Below are 16,619 nucleotides of genomic sequence, written 5' to 3' on the forward strand. Positions count from 1 at the left end.
AAGTCAGTGTTTTGGCAGTGCAGAGTTTGCAACAGCAGCCCTGGAGGAGCCCTTCTGGGAACATTCCACTTTGTGCTGCACCATGTTTTGAGCACTGGCACACAACATAAAATAAATTGTGGTGCAATATTTATTTATTTTATTTATTATTTGACCTCAAGACATCAGTTATTGCTTTTTATTTTTAATTGCTTGTTTTTTTTAGATTTTTTTTTCATTTGAAATGCTTTATATGCTAATTCTGTACTGTCTTTCCTGTTCTGAATTATGTAAATAGTTTGAAAATCATATTCTTCATGTTCTAAGCTTTAAAATGTTTTATGGTGATTTGATCAAATTTAAATGTTTCCTGACTCTTAACAACCAAGTGCATTTGCTTTCAAAATTCCCAAAAATAAAACCCAGCTCAGAATATGTGCATGTTATGAATTACTTAGGAAATGGGCAAAAAAGGGTCTTGTCAGAAATACTACTGTATCTTTTAGGGGACATTCCTTCATCTGTAGCACCGTCTTTTGGGAGTTAAAATACTAAAATGGGGGAGTTGGGGATACATTGTGATTGACAATCTTTTTAAAAAGTTTAACTTTTTTCTGCCAATTTTGTCCTTTTTCATATTTTTACATTCTCTGAATTCTGTAAACTGTTTGACAGTCATATTCTTCATGGTCTAAGCTTTAAAATGACATATGGTTGAGGGTAGTTTAATAAAGTTTAAATGATTTATGCCTCCTAATAAGTGTTAGCATTTTCTTTCAAAATTTAAAAAAAAAAAAAAAAAAAAAAAAGCATAGATTTCTAAACCCGGCCTGGAAGCTGTACACGCAAATGAAACTTAAACTTTCCAAAAAATACAGTAAATGTGGAAAAGGGGACGTTGTACAAAGAAAATAAAACTGTTTTGGTTTAAGTTTATTACTCTCCTCATAACAGAAAATACTATCACAACAAAACAAAGTGTTGAACACTCTACGTAACATTTACCTTGCAAGTTGGGCCAGTGTTTGGAAAGGGTGAAGCACTTGAGTGGCACACAATACCTGCATATGTATCCCCAGATAATGACTCGCTTGCCAAAACTGAAGCAGCACTTTGTAGATCCTGTTTTTTTATGTTAATCCCACACATCACTTGCCATTTTAGAAACTGACATGCAAATTCTGGCAAGGTGGTAAATCGTTGCATGGCAAAATACGTTGTGATACATATTGCAAATACCTATCAACTATGTAATTTAGTAGACACAGATGTGGATTTTTTCGAATTTGTGAGCAGCAATGTTTGTTTGAATATTATTAATAATAATAATAACATATTCATAATATTACTCCATACTGCTGTTTTCACATTGCACTGCTGTAGTCTTCTCTCAATCAACCAATGAGCACGGACACAAAGCAAAATGGGCGGGGGCTTTGTCAAAATGAAATCTAATCAGAATGAAAGCTCGGCCAATCTACATGCAGTGATTACACTGACATTAATGCTGGCCATTAGCAGCTAACAGAAACAGGATCAGTAGGAATCAGAATGCAAGCAGCATGAAGTGGGAGCAGTTTCTGGGGGGCTGCAGTGGCTGTACAAAATCCCGCTGGTGGCCGCATTTGAGAAATGTTGTTCTAGTTACTATGTACAGTTTTTATGTGTGCGAGCTTGCAGCACACATACTGTTTTGCTCTATGTTCTTGTATGCATGTTATTTCTATGAAAGATTGTTGGATTTATTTGAAAATGTGTACACACTTTCAACAGGTAGCAACCTTAACAATTACCATACCCCCACAGCAATAGGTATGCACAGTAGATAGTGTCTCATTTTGATTTACAGGACTCTTCAACAAAGTAACTAAACAATTTAAAATAAATGAAACCAAAAAAAAAATGTATATTAAAGTTTAACATAACTTTTCACAGAAATAGGGCTCTCCGAAGCTGGTTAAATCAACCAGATTTATTTATTTATTTATTCATTTTCCCCAGATCCCAGCAGAAGCATTCCGGCGCCCAGGTCCAACTAGGATTCCTAAACCGAAGGCTTGCAGTACGAGAGTACCGTCCAGCACAACCAGTACTCCTTTCAAATCTCAGCCTCAACAAGTGATCCAGTCAGGAAAAAGCCACTTTATAAAAACTGTACCTGGCAACCTAAATGTCACAAACCAGAAATAATGAACTGTCCTTATATTTTATTTGATTTGTGTGCAGAACAGAAGTCTGTAGCAACCCTTGCCAAACCCACTCTCGCAAAGTTAGGTTAAATCAATTTATTAGCATTTATCATGAATCTCTAAGACACTTCATCAAAGAAAGATGGAATGCTATTTGTATTACAGTATGTTACTGGAATGGTTTTGGGCTCTTAACTTACCAAATGATAATGAAGTTAATGCTAAACGAACGGCAATACAATTACCATTTGATTGAACATTACACATGGAACCATCAGAGCCAAGGAGCTGTGCTCGGGTATTTTTATACAATCCCCCATACTTAATATGCCACCTGCATGTTGCCAATATCAGTCATAGCTAGGATGCTAATCTGTACAGACCTGCTCTTACCTTGAAAGATTGCATTAAATATAAAGTATTTTTGCTGGATGTACAGAAAAATGTATGATAAACTTAAAAAATGTATATATTAATACATTTCTGGGTTTTTTGTGCTTTTTTTATTCGTTGTATTTAAAACATATTGTTGGTTTATTTTGTTGATGTATTAAACCGAAAATGACTCATATTGAAAGTGTATAATAGGCTAGTTATATTAAGCAAGTTTACGTGATGTTCTCCTGTGCTTCGAGCTAAAAGAGTTAAAGGTACATAGTTATTGTTTAGAGACAATATTACATGACAATATTGGGAGTACTGGCTGGTAGGAGCACTCACATTAGTCCAGGGTATCCAAGGTTCACTAGAATTTGACAGATCTATTCACAACCAATCACAATACAAAGAACTTCTAAGAGCATACAAAGCAGCATCCGTCAGGTGACCCACTTGCACCCAATCATTCCGGAGCTTAGGCGATAGGATAGGATATACAGATGGGAAAGATATAAAGAACTGCTAAGAATACACTACTCAGCCCTGTCAAATGGAAAGGTTGAGACGTAGCACTTTCGCTAGATTCAATAAGCAGAATGAAGTTTGTTTTCATTGTACTCAGGTGCACACTATGTGGAGGTCTATGAGTAATTCTAGATTAAAAGGGGAACTGTACTCAAAATAACAAGGCTCTCTAAATGCCCTGTATACATAACAAATGTGTCTCGCTGCGCTAATTTTGTTTAAAAAGTCAAGCTTTTGGCCAGTATTTCAATTTTTTTGTCAGCTTTCTAGGTCAGCTGGAAATGCAGGCAGCCGCCTTATTGGAACCTTTCTGGCGCCGCTGTTACATCATATCGTTGACAGCCACCCACACCAGTGAACGCTGGCAGGGTGAATTATTACAAAGCATTTGGGTGCAAAAATAACAAAAGGAAAAAGAGTAACTAAAGGTATGTTTGTGTGCCTAAGCCTTAAACCAACAAAGGGCGGCCATAACAACACAATGGCTACATAGTATAGGAATGGCACATACGCTCAATAGGATACTTGATTGCAACCCTACATGACACTTGAATAATGTTCCTAAAGTCTTGGGTTGTAATGTTTTGATCAGTGTAAAACAGCATCTCTGCTGGATGAAAACTGATCTGCATATTGTAGTTAAAAAAGTAGTTTAACAAGAAAATCTTTCCAAACGCTTTCCAGTACAGTACTGCAAAACACCATCCACCTCTGGGTCATGAAATAACTGCACAAGATTCCAAAGACCCAGATGAGGACTAATCTCTTGTGACATTAAATTAGTTCTAATCTGGTTTTTGCAATAAGCAATATACAGTATGGACATCAACCTCTGAAAGGATTGCTTAAATGGCATTGCTTAAAGTAAAATGCACAATGATTTCACTTGTGATGTGAAGCAATGACATGGACAACACAACCACAATTTTACCAATTTCAATGCACGGTTTTGAACATTAAAAAAATTAATTGCCTTAAATTATATTTTGTATTTTCTTTTTACCTTTTAATGGTGTGGGTCTCCAAAACTGTCTCTATAACTGTCTTAACTACTTTTCAGCTACCAGTACTGCTATAGAATCCTAACTACCAAATTGAATAGACTTTAATTTCCTCATTTCAGAAATTTACATTCGAGGTAAGCAAAGCAGAATGGAATCATCTGTTAGATCTTTCCATACCTGTGTTTTTGCCAGTTTCCATTAAAACTTAAACATCTCCTGAAGACAATTTAAAAAAATCAAAGATTATGAACAAAAGTTGCATTTGTAGCCAAAAACTTTGTGACCTTACTTGCTGGAAATGCTTTGCTTTTAAATGGTGTGATGATTTTGTAAGGAATGACCCTTAAGGGAAAGACTAGTCACATTGAAAGCTGGGCTGAGACTTACTGGTAAGGTTTCATGCACCAACAGAACAGCACGACAAGCCTTGGTTATGTTTTGTCAGGAGATTTTGCAGTTCATTAATGGGGTTATTGAGCAGCTTTAAAAATCACTATAAAATGTCTATGGTGTCAGTGTAGAAAATTACATATTTCTGCTGCTGGAACATTTCATAAAAATGTAAGAAATGTCATAAGACCACTGGTAAGCCTAATACTTTTTTTATCCAACTTCTATCATGTAACAGGGAAGACCCAGAATATTAGGCTTTTAGTCTGATACTGATGTCCGATCTGTGTAGCAAAAGAACCATTTTTAATTGGCAATTTGTTTCAGTAAATTCTCACCGAATACCAAATGCATGTATACCGTATAGCTGAACAAAACAATCCAAAACATTAATTTTGGGGAATACATACGTTTTCAGAAACCCCTTGTGAAAGCAGTGCTGCTGTAGCGGTGTGTGACTGGAACCCAGTGATGCAGGCTACTGTTACCCTGTTTAAACACATTTAAACCGGCTTTGAGGTGGCTAAAGTTTTTTTTGTTTTTGTTTTTTTTAGTAGTGTAAACTCCCAGGTCCAGCCGTCTTAAAAGTGGCCTGCTCCAGAAATGGGGCTTTGGTGTGTTTTTTGCTCTACTGTGAACACGTCGGTCCCTGAGATGAATCACGTTTACCACGTACACTTGTGGACAACGTCGTCATTGTCAGCGTCAAACAGGCAGAGACAACAGCAACAGGAAGTTGTGATTGTTACTTGGATAACAAAACCAAACAGTATCTGACAAAAAGCTGAGACAGAGGCAGGGGATTCCTAAATACAAACAGACGTTTACATTTGTGCTGTAATGTGAAAAGACATTTATTTATTTATTTATTTAGCAGACGCCTTTATCCAAGGCGACTTACAGAGACTAGGGTGTGTGAACTATGCATCAGCTGCAGAGTCACTTACAATTACGTCTCACCCAAAAGACAGCACAAGGAGGTTAAGTGACTTGCTCAGGGTCACACAGTGAGCCAGTGGCTGAGGTGGGATTTGAACCGGGGACCTCCTGGTTACCAGCCTTTTTCTTTAACCACTGGACCATACAGCCTCCTATGATAATAATACTTTTAAACAAAGGACTGTTTCGCCCTGTGAAGGAAACCTTTAATTTTCATAACGACGTTTCTGTAATGATTTGTTTAATTCTAGATAGAGGTACCCACCAAACCGAACACTTCCGAATATTGATACGTATCAAAATACGATCACAGGTTATGTTTGTAGATATGTGTGAAAAATGATATTTTTGACAATAAAGTTTTGTGGCAACAAGGGTTATTTCACAATTATCCCATGTAAATGATCCATGTTTAAATGTCTTTTCACATTATTGCACAATTATAAAAGTGTTTGTATTTTAATTATCTTCCTCAGTGTTCAGTTGTCTGTGCCTGTTTGATGCTGACAATGGGGGTGTTGCCAACGAGTGTATGTGGCAAACGTGCACAGTCTCAGGGACCGATGTGTTCACATTAGAGCAAAAAACAGACCAAAGCCGTCGCAGAGCCCCCTTGCAGCAGGCCACTAGGACGACTGGATCTGGACATGGGAAGGTTGTGTTTACTCTGCAAAAAAAAAAAAAAAAAGAAAGAAAAAAAGGCCAAAGCCGCCTCAAAGCTGGATTAAGAGTGGCTAGTGTAAACGGGGTATCCAGCACACTTGTAGTGCCTGTGTTTACCGACTACAATTTAATACCAAATTAAAATGTTGCACTATCCTAAGTAAAATTACGAGAGAAGTGCAATACAGTCTATACAACACTCAGATACACGAGGCACATTTTACCATCCTTGTATTAAGAAACAAATCAATTCCCATTTTATATATTATATATATATATATATGTATAAAAAGGTATAAACCACGATGGGCCCGAAGTGGTTTATACCACTTATAACACGGCTAGCTGTCATTTGGGGGATGAAAAATAATTTAAACAATTAAAAAACATTTTAAAATTAATTGTTTTCCTGTAACTCACTGAAGAGGCCCATCTATTATTTTTTATAATACATGGATACCCTTGTGATGCTAATATTAAAGAAGACGAGGTTCAGTAGTACAGTTTGAACAAAGACGACTACGCGGTGATCTGATTCAAGCATTCAAAATGCTTTAGACAATGTCGACCCAGGGGACTTTTTGACCTGAAAAAAGAAACAAGGACCAGGGGTCACAAATGGAGATCAGAACAGAAATTAGGAGGCACTTTTTTACACAGAGAATTGTGAGGGTCTGGAACCAACTCCCCAGTAATGTTGTTGAAGCTGACACCCTGGAATCCTTCAAGAAGCTGCTTGATAAGATTCTGGGATCAATAAGCTACTAACAACCAAATGAGCAAGATGGGCCAAATGGCCTCCACTTGTTTGTAAACTTTCTTATGTTTGCTAAATTGCATTGCCTTTTAAGTTTTACCAGTTCTGTGCATGGGTAACATTTTGATTTAAATTTGCTGTTGGGCCTTTAATGAGAAATTTTACATACTGCTACAATACTTAATACCAGATTTAAAAGTATGTAGCCTACTGTATTACAGTTAACGTGTCTCTTTTGGCAAGTGATATTTCCACAATAATATCATTCTTAATTACAATACTTCTGTTGAAAATATAGTACTGCACCAACAACACCAGTACATCTAAATGGAAGCCTACTTATTTTAAAACAAAGTCCTTTCAGCTGTATTTTTGACATTGTATCTTTTTTGTGTGCACTGAAAAAACAGACAAGGGATGGAACGGGCCAAAATGAAATAATCAGGTATGGGTCACACTCGTGAATTGTAATTGTCTACTACAGTAATAATGCTTTCAGTTCATCGTGGATACTTAATTCATAAACACAACTCTCAAACCAATGTAGCAATTGCACATGGCTTGTTTGAATTTTCATAAGTACCGTTTCTCATTTTACTATTATTATTATTATTATTATTATTATTCAGATTGGCAGTTAGATAGCACACCAGTACCTTTGCTTAATATAAAGCTGTCTAAAACGTTGCAATAGCAAGGAACTGAACACAGTTAAACACAAATTAAATTTGATATTGAAACACTGTACTTACCCCGAATTACACATTCACGTTAATAAAATACAATTAAATACAACAACTAATGGAAACACGAACTGGAAGAATTCAAAAACGAGAAACTCTAGTAGATACTTATCTACAACATTTGGATTCAGAAATGAGTGCAAGCAATGTATTGCGTACTTGTGCCCCTGCATCGCCTACTGCCAGCAGTACTACTACAGCTACACATGATGGGTGAAACAGGCATAGCATATGCATAATAAATTGAAACACACCATGCCGTCAAATAGACACTTGTTTATCTTGAAAATGTAAACACAAACAGCAGAAATACCTGAATTATTGCCGCTGTGTTTCCACCACTCGTCACCTAGCTCGTCTCCCATCTTCAATCCAAAACTACCGGGGACGATGATCTGCACACAACTAAACTTTTCACAATGGCAGATTCGAGTCTTACAAACGCCTACAGTACTTTAAAAAATGTCAGTAGTTTACTATAATGATCTTTTACTTGTTTTTTTTTTTTTGACGACGACCAAAACTAGTCAAATGTTGTTATTTTTTTCTAGAGGGTTTTGTTTTATGAAAAAATAGTTTCTTGAAAATGCAGATGCTGAATAGAAGCCTAGTAAATAGGCTGCTTAAATTTAAAGGGCCACACGTGGGTATGCCCACGCATGATGAGGTCTAGCAGTAGTGTATTTTGTTTTATTTTTGTAAAATTGTATTATAAAATATAATCCATTGGTAACTGAATAAGCGATTAAAAATAAGTACACTAACTTTACGGGATGTTGGGGAAATACAGATATTATAAAATATACAGTAAGTGCAGTGAATTACAAACATTTTTGTTGCACATAAATGCAATTAAAATTCACAATATTGCACTTGCTTCAAAATCTTAGTAACACATACAGTACATTGTTTTTCCCATGAAAACAGCATGGCTGGGTAGAAATACAGAATGTGCAAATCTAATTTAAAGAAAATCTAAAGTATAGATAGATAGATAGATAGATAGATAGATATGTATGTATGTATGTATGGGGTAGAATGGCATTTTGAGAGGTAAAATCCCTGGCGCTTATTTTCGTTTTGTCAAACAGCGGTGACGATCCCTATGTCATCCAATAAGATTCCAGGAGGTCAGCGAGGTTAACCAATCAGACTCACGTAGGTCGAAAGTGGAACCCAATCAAGTTTAAGAAAATGCGAGACACCGCCCGCGCGGCAAATTTCTTCTGTTTTTTTTTAAAACTACAAGCTGTAGTTTTGCGCTTTTGTACAACGCTACGGGCAGTACTACAGCTAGGAAGTGGGAACCGAGCAGGGACAAAAAAGATTAATCTATAACGAGGGAATACTACGAGTCAGAATAGTCTATTTTTTCCCCCTAAGCCACAGTGATGTGTAGATACAAATTTATATTTTAAAATAAATACATTATTTAGAAAATTGTGATATAGACAGGAAAAATAGTAAAGGCGGACTTTTTAGGGGGGAACAGTTTTACATGTATTGAACAAAATAGGGTCAAGTATTCCTTAAAAAAAGACTTAATCTTGTAGTTGTATTCGTTTTTTTTTTTTTAAACCCAAGCAAATTAAAAAAAAGAAGAGAAAAGACACGACCTTCCTGTACTGTCTGTACATTTAATAGATTTCTCTCAGTTAAGTTTGTGAATTTAAAAGTAAAATGGCCATATATTGTCAGGAGAGACGAGTTCTCATGGAAATTGCTACTCCTCAGCCAAAAACTTCAGGTAAGAAAAAATAAATAAAATGTTTAAGACGGGTCACCAAAACAATAAAAATACAATTAAATAACTCGTGTTTCATTGATTCAGATTAGCGGTGCTTAGGGGGAGGGGTGGTCCTGTCTGTAATGTAATGTAACATTTTGAAAATACCGTGTTTATAAAACGTTTAAAATAACTTACATGTAGAAAGAGCCAATGACTATCGATTACGCTGATTACTACTTAAGTTGTGTAGATTTTGTAAATGTTAAATGTGATGCTTTGAGAAATTTAAAGTCTTGGCGGGTAGGGGTGACTGTATGATCATTGTCTTTGTGTTTTCCCACCAAACTCGGGACAAGAATAACTGGCAAGCTTTAATTTACTATCAAATGTTGAATACTGAATTTATTTCTTAGTCATAATAGTTAAGCTGCTAAACGTGTTATGACAATCAGCAATACTACACTTAAACACAGACATTTAAAAATATGATTTGTGTGGCAGTATTAATGTTTAACTTTGCATTGCGTGATGTAGCATGTACACTGATAATACATTTCTGTCTAGTGTAAATCACCCGATTAATCGATATATTGACTCTCCTACTTTACTGAGATGTGTTGTAAATTATACAGCAGTCGTGAGGGCTTGTCTTGTGTGGTCTTAAGTTTATCGTTTTAAACTTCCACTTAAGTTATACCCGAGTACTTTTTTTTAAGTAACGTTGGTTTTTAGCAAATGCTGCTCTCTTGGAATTCATATAGTAACTTTTTTATTTTATTATTATTATTTTTTTTAATTCTCCCCATCCCCAGCTGGCATAAGGAGGTCTTATTTGGACGCGCTGAGTTACAGGGGGGCATCCACACCCAACCTCAGAAACAACAGCATGCCATCTAACCAAGACCTTTATTCTGAAAGCTCAGGTAATAAATGATAGAAATAGCGGATTTTTAAATACAATGCTGTCTCGGATATAGAAAGTGTTTTTTTTTTTTTTTCAAAGCCTTAAACCACAGAAACTAGCAAACATGCATAGAGCTGATCGTCCACTTCTATATTGTTTTTGTAAGTCACTGAGAAGCATTCAGTACATTCTATTGATTTTGTTAAGCAATCCTACTAAAGTTTAAATTAATCTTCTACATTTTTATAAGTGTTGCATATGGTGTAGTAGGTGATTACATGTTAGGCAATGTCTGCTTTCAATTGAAATGTGTACCCTTTATCTTCAATCAGCAATTGTTCTTTAAACCATTAACCCTCTCTATTTTCAGATAGCAGCTTGTCTGATGATGGCTTTGAATCCTCCCTGCATATAGGTGATCATTCTGAAAGAAGGCAAAGGCTGGCTTTCTATTTCCCTGCCTCTGAATTCCAAGTTAACTCCAGCTATATTACTGGTATGTGCTTTTGCTGTAGAAATGATACTATTTCTCATTTAGAAATGGTCAGAAGAAAATAGTTAGACTATATAGAATGCTACGATCCTTTAAACTCCTTTGGAGGTAAACCTGCTCTATAAGCACTTGTACCTGAACTTTATTATAATTGTTTGTTTTTTTTTATTTATTTTTTATATACATATCATTTATGTAAACATTGGTGTCTATTGTATTAGTAACTTCTGTTTCCAACATAAAACCAATCCATAACTAGAGGAAAAAGTTACATTTCTCTAGTTTCTTTATTCTATGCTTACAATTTATTCCTCATCCTCCTCTTGGGAATCCCAGAACCCTCTTTGAAGAAACAAAGGATTAGCAACAAGGAAGAAGTGGGGCTGCAGTTTCAATTGGAGTCTCTCTCCCAGCAGAAGCAGCTTGTGGAAGTAGTCAACTCCCTGGTGATACTGGAAGAGGTAGGCAAATGTCAGCCCTGTCTCGTGTATCTGCTCTGTGAATGCATGGGGGAGAAACAGTAATTGGAGTTAGTTTGTAAACTACAGGGCTTGTTGGTGACCCCAACGTTGAGGTACTGTTGTATTTCCACTCTTGTAAACAAATGTGGGTTTGGAGTAATTATTTTACTGTGATCTGTGTGGATAGTGTTCCTTTTATTTAAAACTAAGATGCTGCTTTAAAAAAAAATATATACATTTTAATGCGCACTTAAATAACATTTTAATGCGCACTTAAATAACTAAACATTTTCTACAAGTCTGTAGTTTTTCTGGGTGCTTTCACATTGGTGTTGGACAAATGGCTTGGTGGGCAAAGCAAGTGGGAGATTCTTTCTTTTGTGGCTTTGGATTCACTGTGGGTAAAGTTATATTCCTGTGTTTACCCGAACATTAACCTGTTAAGACACCACCCTTTCTGAATTTCAATAACCTGATTTTATTTTGGGTTTTAAGCAGGAGCAAAAGACTCTTCCATTCCCAAACCTGAAGCCATTGCAAGAGGAATTGCAGCTGAAAAAGGCAAATGTATACAGATCCATCCCTTATACTCGGCTGGGTTCAAACAGAGATGCTCATTGTTACAGAAAGGCATGTCCTCAACTGTTGGCATTCAAGGTTAGTATTTTATTGGGTGAATTGCTATATAGATAGATAGATAGATAGATAGATAGATAGATACAGTCAACTCCTTATTTGCATACTGGATAATTACTTACACTGTACATCATTTAATTGCATAGCATGCAACGGGTACCGTTTTTAATGCATTGTTTTCTGTGATTATATGATTTGGTTAAATGCATATAGTCTAAATGCATAATTCGCTCGCTTTATTGCATGAAGCTGTGTGGTCCCGAAGTTGGTTGTACAATGCATTTTACTTCGGATAATTGCATAATGCAGCCCACGTGTTCTGTCAACGTGCTGTTATGCAAATCTGTATTTACAATGATGGGAAAAAATAAGAAAATGGCGAAGTGAACCTGTAAAACTCAGGATAGATACTGTGCAGACTTCTATCAAAGACTTTTTTCCTACGTTGTAGTCACAATATCTACAGTAAGGTACTGTGTGGGATATGTCGTCCTTTTAAGAGGTGAAAATTACTAATAAATGACATTAGTTCCATATTAGGAATAAACAGCGGCAACTGTTCTGAAAGGTGATTGGCTGGCAGGGACACTAGATAAGGTGACACTGCGCTAGAAGTGGGCAGAGTGGATTGGGAGCAGAGCGAGTGATGTTATGCTGTATTATTTTACTAAGTGTCATCCTTTTTGAATTACGATTGGCTTTCCTGGAGTTATTATTCTAAAACAGTCAGCTTCCGAACACCCTTCATTTCCTGTGTTGCCAGATAGTACTGCAGTGAGTGCATGAGTGTACAGTAGCACTATATAACGTACCAGTTTTTCATTGGTTTGTCTTTTTTCTGATTGTTACTTTAAATTAAATATACTATACTGTATACAAGCCTTCATGAAGGCAAATGATTTTCAGTCTTGTAACAGTTTTTTTTCTATACTATGTACAGTATATATAGGTTAGTCTGTACTGTAGTTTGCAATCACTTTTCACAAATAAAGAAGAAACGGAAAATAATGTTATGAATCGGATTAAAACGAGTCATATATACACGTACACGTACTCATAGACCTATTGTCATTGTATCCCATTGTATTTTCATACTCCGGTTATGTGCATAGCATCACACCGGTCCCGAGCCTATGTAATTTTGCAGAGTCGACTGTATGTGTGTGTGTGTGTGTATTATATTTATATATTTATATATATATATATATATATATATATATATATATGAATGATGTCAGGTGTCTTATGTTGGGAGACTGAGCTGTATGTCTTGAGATGCTGCACTGTGTCAGTTGTGTATAATTACAAGATCAATTGACTTTTCAAGCCCTAAATGCCATTAAACACTGCTGCTGGTATATATTAATCTAATTTTTAAAACTTGTTTTTTCTTAGAAAACTTGCATTGGAAGGGGTCAACTGCTGTTGCAGTGTAATCTGTGGGAATCAGCGCTGGAGTTTGTGCTGAATGCCTGGAGGTTCACAAGTGAGCTTCCCCAGTGGGAGACCAGCAGCCACAACAGATGTAAAGAGCAGTGCTTCAGTGCATTAGCAGCCCAGTGTACAACAGCCTTGCAACAAAGTTCAATTGGAATGAAGAGGGCTATTGAACTAAAGAGAAGGTAAATTATTCTTCTTCTTATTATTTGTTTATTTAGCAGACGTCTTTATCCAAGGCGACTTACAGAGACTAGGGTTTGTGAACTATGCATCAACTGCAGAGTCACTTACAATTATGTCTCGCCCGAAAGATGGAGCACAAGGAGGTTAAGTGACTTGCTTAGGGTCACACAATGAGTCAGTGGCTGAGGTGGGATTTGAACCGGGGACCTCCTGGTTACGAGCCCTTTTCTTTAACCACTGGACCACACTTATGAACAAAAATTACATTTTTGTTCATAAGTCAGATGGATAAAAAACATTTCTTTTGGGTGTTCCACCTGAAATTTGTTTTGCATAACTGCCAGTGGCATTTCTTTTGATAAATGCCAGATCCTTGCACCATCCTGCAACAACTCTGCTGGTTTTCTGTTCCCACAGCAGTCCATCAATTCAAAAAGGATGGGGGCTTGCATTGACTATTGATGCAGCTTGTCCAAACTAAGTTTTTTAAATGCCACTTTACTTTTTGGATCATTTTTTTCAATATTTACAGTACTGATGACACTTCTTTTACAACAGGTTAAAAATTGCAAGAACTCACAGTAAGCTGATCATCCCCTGCATTCAAGAACTGGACAGCATTATTGAAAACCTCCAGTGCCGCACTGCAGAAACATAATCTGTGCTTTACTGACAGACTCTAAACACGAGAGCTTTTACTGGAGAATCAGAAGTTTTGTTTTTTTTTGGAACTGAAGAGAGAAAAAAGGACCAACATACAAATTAAGACAACTAGCACATCGAGCTGGAGAAAAAAACATTTAACAGATTGTGGTGAAAAGCAAGGAGCAAGCTGTACAAATAATTTACCTTGCATGGGTCATATGAGATTTGGTTCATAGTCATATGTAGATTTCATAAGTCAATTTATACCAAAATAACTTAAGAAACTACATAATTGAGTCAGTAGATTTATTTAATTATTTATTTTTGTACTGGTACAAAGACATTTATTTGCACATCCTAATGGAAACACATTTTAAAATTAGTTTGTCTAGAGAGCAGAAGACTATAATAGAGTAACCCACTGTTTATGATTGCAAGCTTTAGTTCTATAGTCTGAGTGGAGCAATTTATTAACGGTCTTCCTGGCAAGGATTGTTTTTATATAAATACTGCTGTCCCAGACTGCTGTTAATATATTAATTTTCTTGTGTAGATGTGATCTATGCATTCAAACAACAGTTAAGTCTCTTCGTACAGAATGAAACGCTTTGAGGTTTGGCTTGTCTGTGTTGGACAGTGATGTTGTAGGTGGTTATCTAATCTTAACTTTCATCGATATTTTCTATGGCTAACTCATTTGAATTTTTTTTTGTCTTGCGGATATACATCCTAGTACCAATTTATCTATTGGCCCATTGTCTTGTGTGTACTTATCTTTCTTGGCACTACATACAGGTCTGCAGTGTTGAATGCCACTTTTTCAAAATGGCAGGTTATTTGAGAATATATTTTGTACACTGTAAAAATGGACAGATCTGCCATACTATATCAATGGAAACTTCAAAAATAAGTGCCGATGTTAGTGTTCCGTTTTTAGTTTATTTGAACTTGTGTGTCTTGGTTTGGATCTTTTTTCCAGTGCCAGTTAAGTGTTATGGCTACCTGGCTTCCTATATGACGTTGGACCTGAACCAAGTACAACTACACAAGGTTTCTTCCTAATCAAACAAGAGTGGTTTACAGTTTAAAAAAAAAAAAACACTTGAAAACCTTAATGTAGATATTTTGTAAATTGCAATCCCCTTTCAAAGATTTCCTTGCAAGATTGCACATTGTTTCTGAGAAACTTGAACTTTGAATTACTATGTGTGTGTGTGTGTGTATGTATGTATGTATGTATGTGTGTATGTGTGTGTGTGTGTGTGTGTAATAATTATATATATATATATATATATATATATATATATATATATATATATATATATATATATATATATATATATCCTGTTACTGTATCCTGTTTTTATGAGATGTAAATATTAAATGAAATGAGATTATAATAAAGATTGACATATATCTTTTTTTTCTTCCAGTTGGTATCAAATACATGATTTTGATGGTATTAAGACGTGCAAGGAGCACTCTTAAACTTTGAGGCCCTATAGGTAAAGCCAATATGTCCAGAGTCTTGGTTGGCGGCCTGTCCATTTGCCTGCCGTCCCCTCCCCCCCCTCCATTAAAATAATTACTTGACTCTAGTTGGACTCACTGAAGAATCTTTTGTGTTGTCAGTGAGCCCTCTGCTGGCAGATTGGAAAGAGCAGGAAAGTATTTGGTTTTGATTTTTCATAGGGTGTTTGTGTGAGAGAGGTAGTCGTTAACCTGAAGCAGCTACCTATTTTTCCGGGGAAATAGGCCAGGGTACAATGATTATATTGTTTTATTGTCTTACACAGAGTGTCACATGTCTTGAAACTGCTTGTCTAATGGTGATGGAATTTGGTCTAGGCATTTGTTGGTTCTTGGGGCATTATCGCCAACTGGGGACTGGTCTGCTTATCAATTCCTATACAGGTCAGCTCCATATTCTGCTCTCACTCTCAGAACCTAACCTGTCTTGTAGAGGAGTGACATTGAAACAGGAAGGAGAAGATACCAAGAAACAGTTGTTTTTTAAATCTATATGGTTTGAAAAAAAAAAATCCCTTTGGGGGAAAAAAATACTAATTTGAACAGTGCCTTGATATCTCACTTCAGTGTATTTAACAGAGCAAAAGCAATCCCAGTTATTTAATATGACACCCAGGGAAAACAATTATAAATACACAGTACAATTTTGTGTCAAGCTACTTTAATTAAAACATTTATGTAATTTGCCTTCTATTCATTCAGTTTAACCAGTACTATAGATGATACTAGCTATCCATTAGCTTCAGGTACACCTTTGTTGTTTTGGATAGTTAGGGACTAGTGTGAATTAAAAAAATAAATAAATAAATAAACTTGTTTGGGTCCTGTGGGAAGAGGAAATCAAAGTGTTCACAGGTGTGGGACTGTGACAAAGTGGCTGAGTGGAAACAAGTGCAGGAGTGATGCAGTGCGCTAATGAACAAACAGGCTTATAATCCAGTTTGGAAATGTTTTTTTTTTTTTTTTTTGTATCTAGGTCTGGTTACCAGTAACAATAATAATAAACAATAATGGGTTTGCAGACCCAAACA

At 36.0% G+C, this 16,619-nt stretch overlaps 3 protein-coding genes across 5 annotated transcripts in view; 2 read left to right on the forward strand and 1 right to left on the reverse strand.

Annotated features, from left to right (window-relative positions):
• The window catches only part of LOC117405894 (filamin A-interacting protein 1-like), a 110,790-nt gene extending 107,252 nt beyond the window's left edge, over positions 1 to 3,538 (forward strand). The window contains exon 6 of the mRNA XM_034009381.3: positions 1,981 to 3,538. Within this exon, the coding sequence (XP_033865272.1) occupies positions 1,981 to 2,169 (189 nt within the window). The 3' untranslated portion in view covers positions 2,170 to 3,538. The remainder of the gene's footprint in view (positions 1 to 1,980) is intronic.
• cmss1 (cms1 ribosomal small subunit homolog) overlaps positions 1 to 8,108 on the reverse strand; it is a 139,845-nt gene extending 131,737 nt beyond the window's left edge. The window contains exon 1 of one of the 2 annotated variants that reach the window (XM_059029875.1): positions 7,881 to 8,108. In XM_059029875.1, coding sequence (XP_058885858.1) covers positions 7,881 to 7,932 — 52 coding nt within the window. In that variant the 5' untranslated portion in view covers positions 7,933 to 8,108. The remainder of the gene's footprint in view (positions 1 to 7,880) is intronic. The other variant, XM_059029874.1, reaches the window with a different exon arrangement.
• Positions 8,109 to 8,600: 492 nt separating this feature from the next.
• Positions 8,601 to 15,320, forward strand: LOC117405246 (uncharacterized). 2 transcript variants are annotated; one of them, XM_059029878.1, is made up of 7 exons: positions 8,601 to 9,314; positions 10,109 to 10,219; positions 10,571 to 10,696; positions 11,030 to 11,154; positions 11,653 to 11,811; positions 13,186 to 13,412; positions 13,972 to 15,320. In XM_059029878.1, the coding sequence occupies exons 1-7, from the start codon at positions 9,248 to 9,250 to the stop codon at positions 14,069 to 14,071; spliced, it is 915 nt and encodes a 304-aa protein (XP_058885861.1). In that variant the 5' UTR covers positions 8,601 to 9,247; the 3' UTR covers positions 14,072 to 15,320. The 2 variants fall into 2 exon arrangements, with proteins under 2 accessions (XP_058885861.1, XP_033864044.2); XM_034008153.3 differs by having other exon boundaries at positions 8,602 to 9,314; positions 11,650 to 11,811.
• Positions 15,321 to 16,619: the final 1,299 nt, after the last annotated feature.

Source organism: Acipenser ruthenus, chromosome 9 (genome assembly GCF_902713425.1).
Source record: "Acipenser ruthenus chromosome 9, fAciRut3.2 maternal haplotype, whole genome shotgun sequence".
Classification (NCBI taxonomy): domain Eukaryota; kingdom Metazoa; phylum Chordata; class Actinopteri; order Acipenseriformes; family Acipenseridae; genus Acipenser; species Acipenser ruthenus.

Bases quoted from the DNA above. Each gene is read 5' to 3' on its own strand.
- LOC117405246 (XM_034008153.3), top strand. From the start codon at position 9,248: ATGGCCATATATTGTCAGGAGAGACGAGTTCTCATGGAAATTGCTACT. The intron at 11,155-11,649 runs GTAGGCAAATGT...TTGGGTTTTAAG, and splicing joins CCCTGGTGATACTGGAAGAG to CAGGAGCAAAAGACTCTTCC. The intron at 13,413-13,971 runs GTAAATTATTCT...CTTTTACAACAG, and splicing joins GCTATTGAACTAAAGAGAAG to GTTAAAAATTGCAAGAACTC.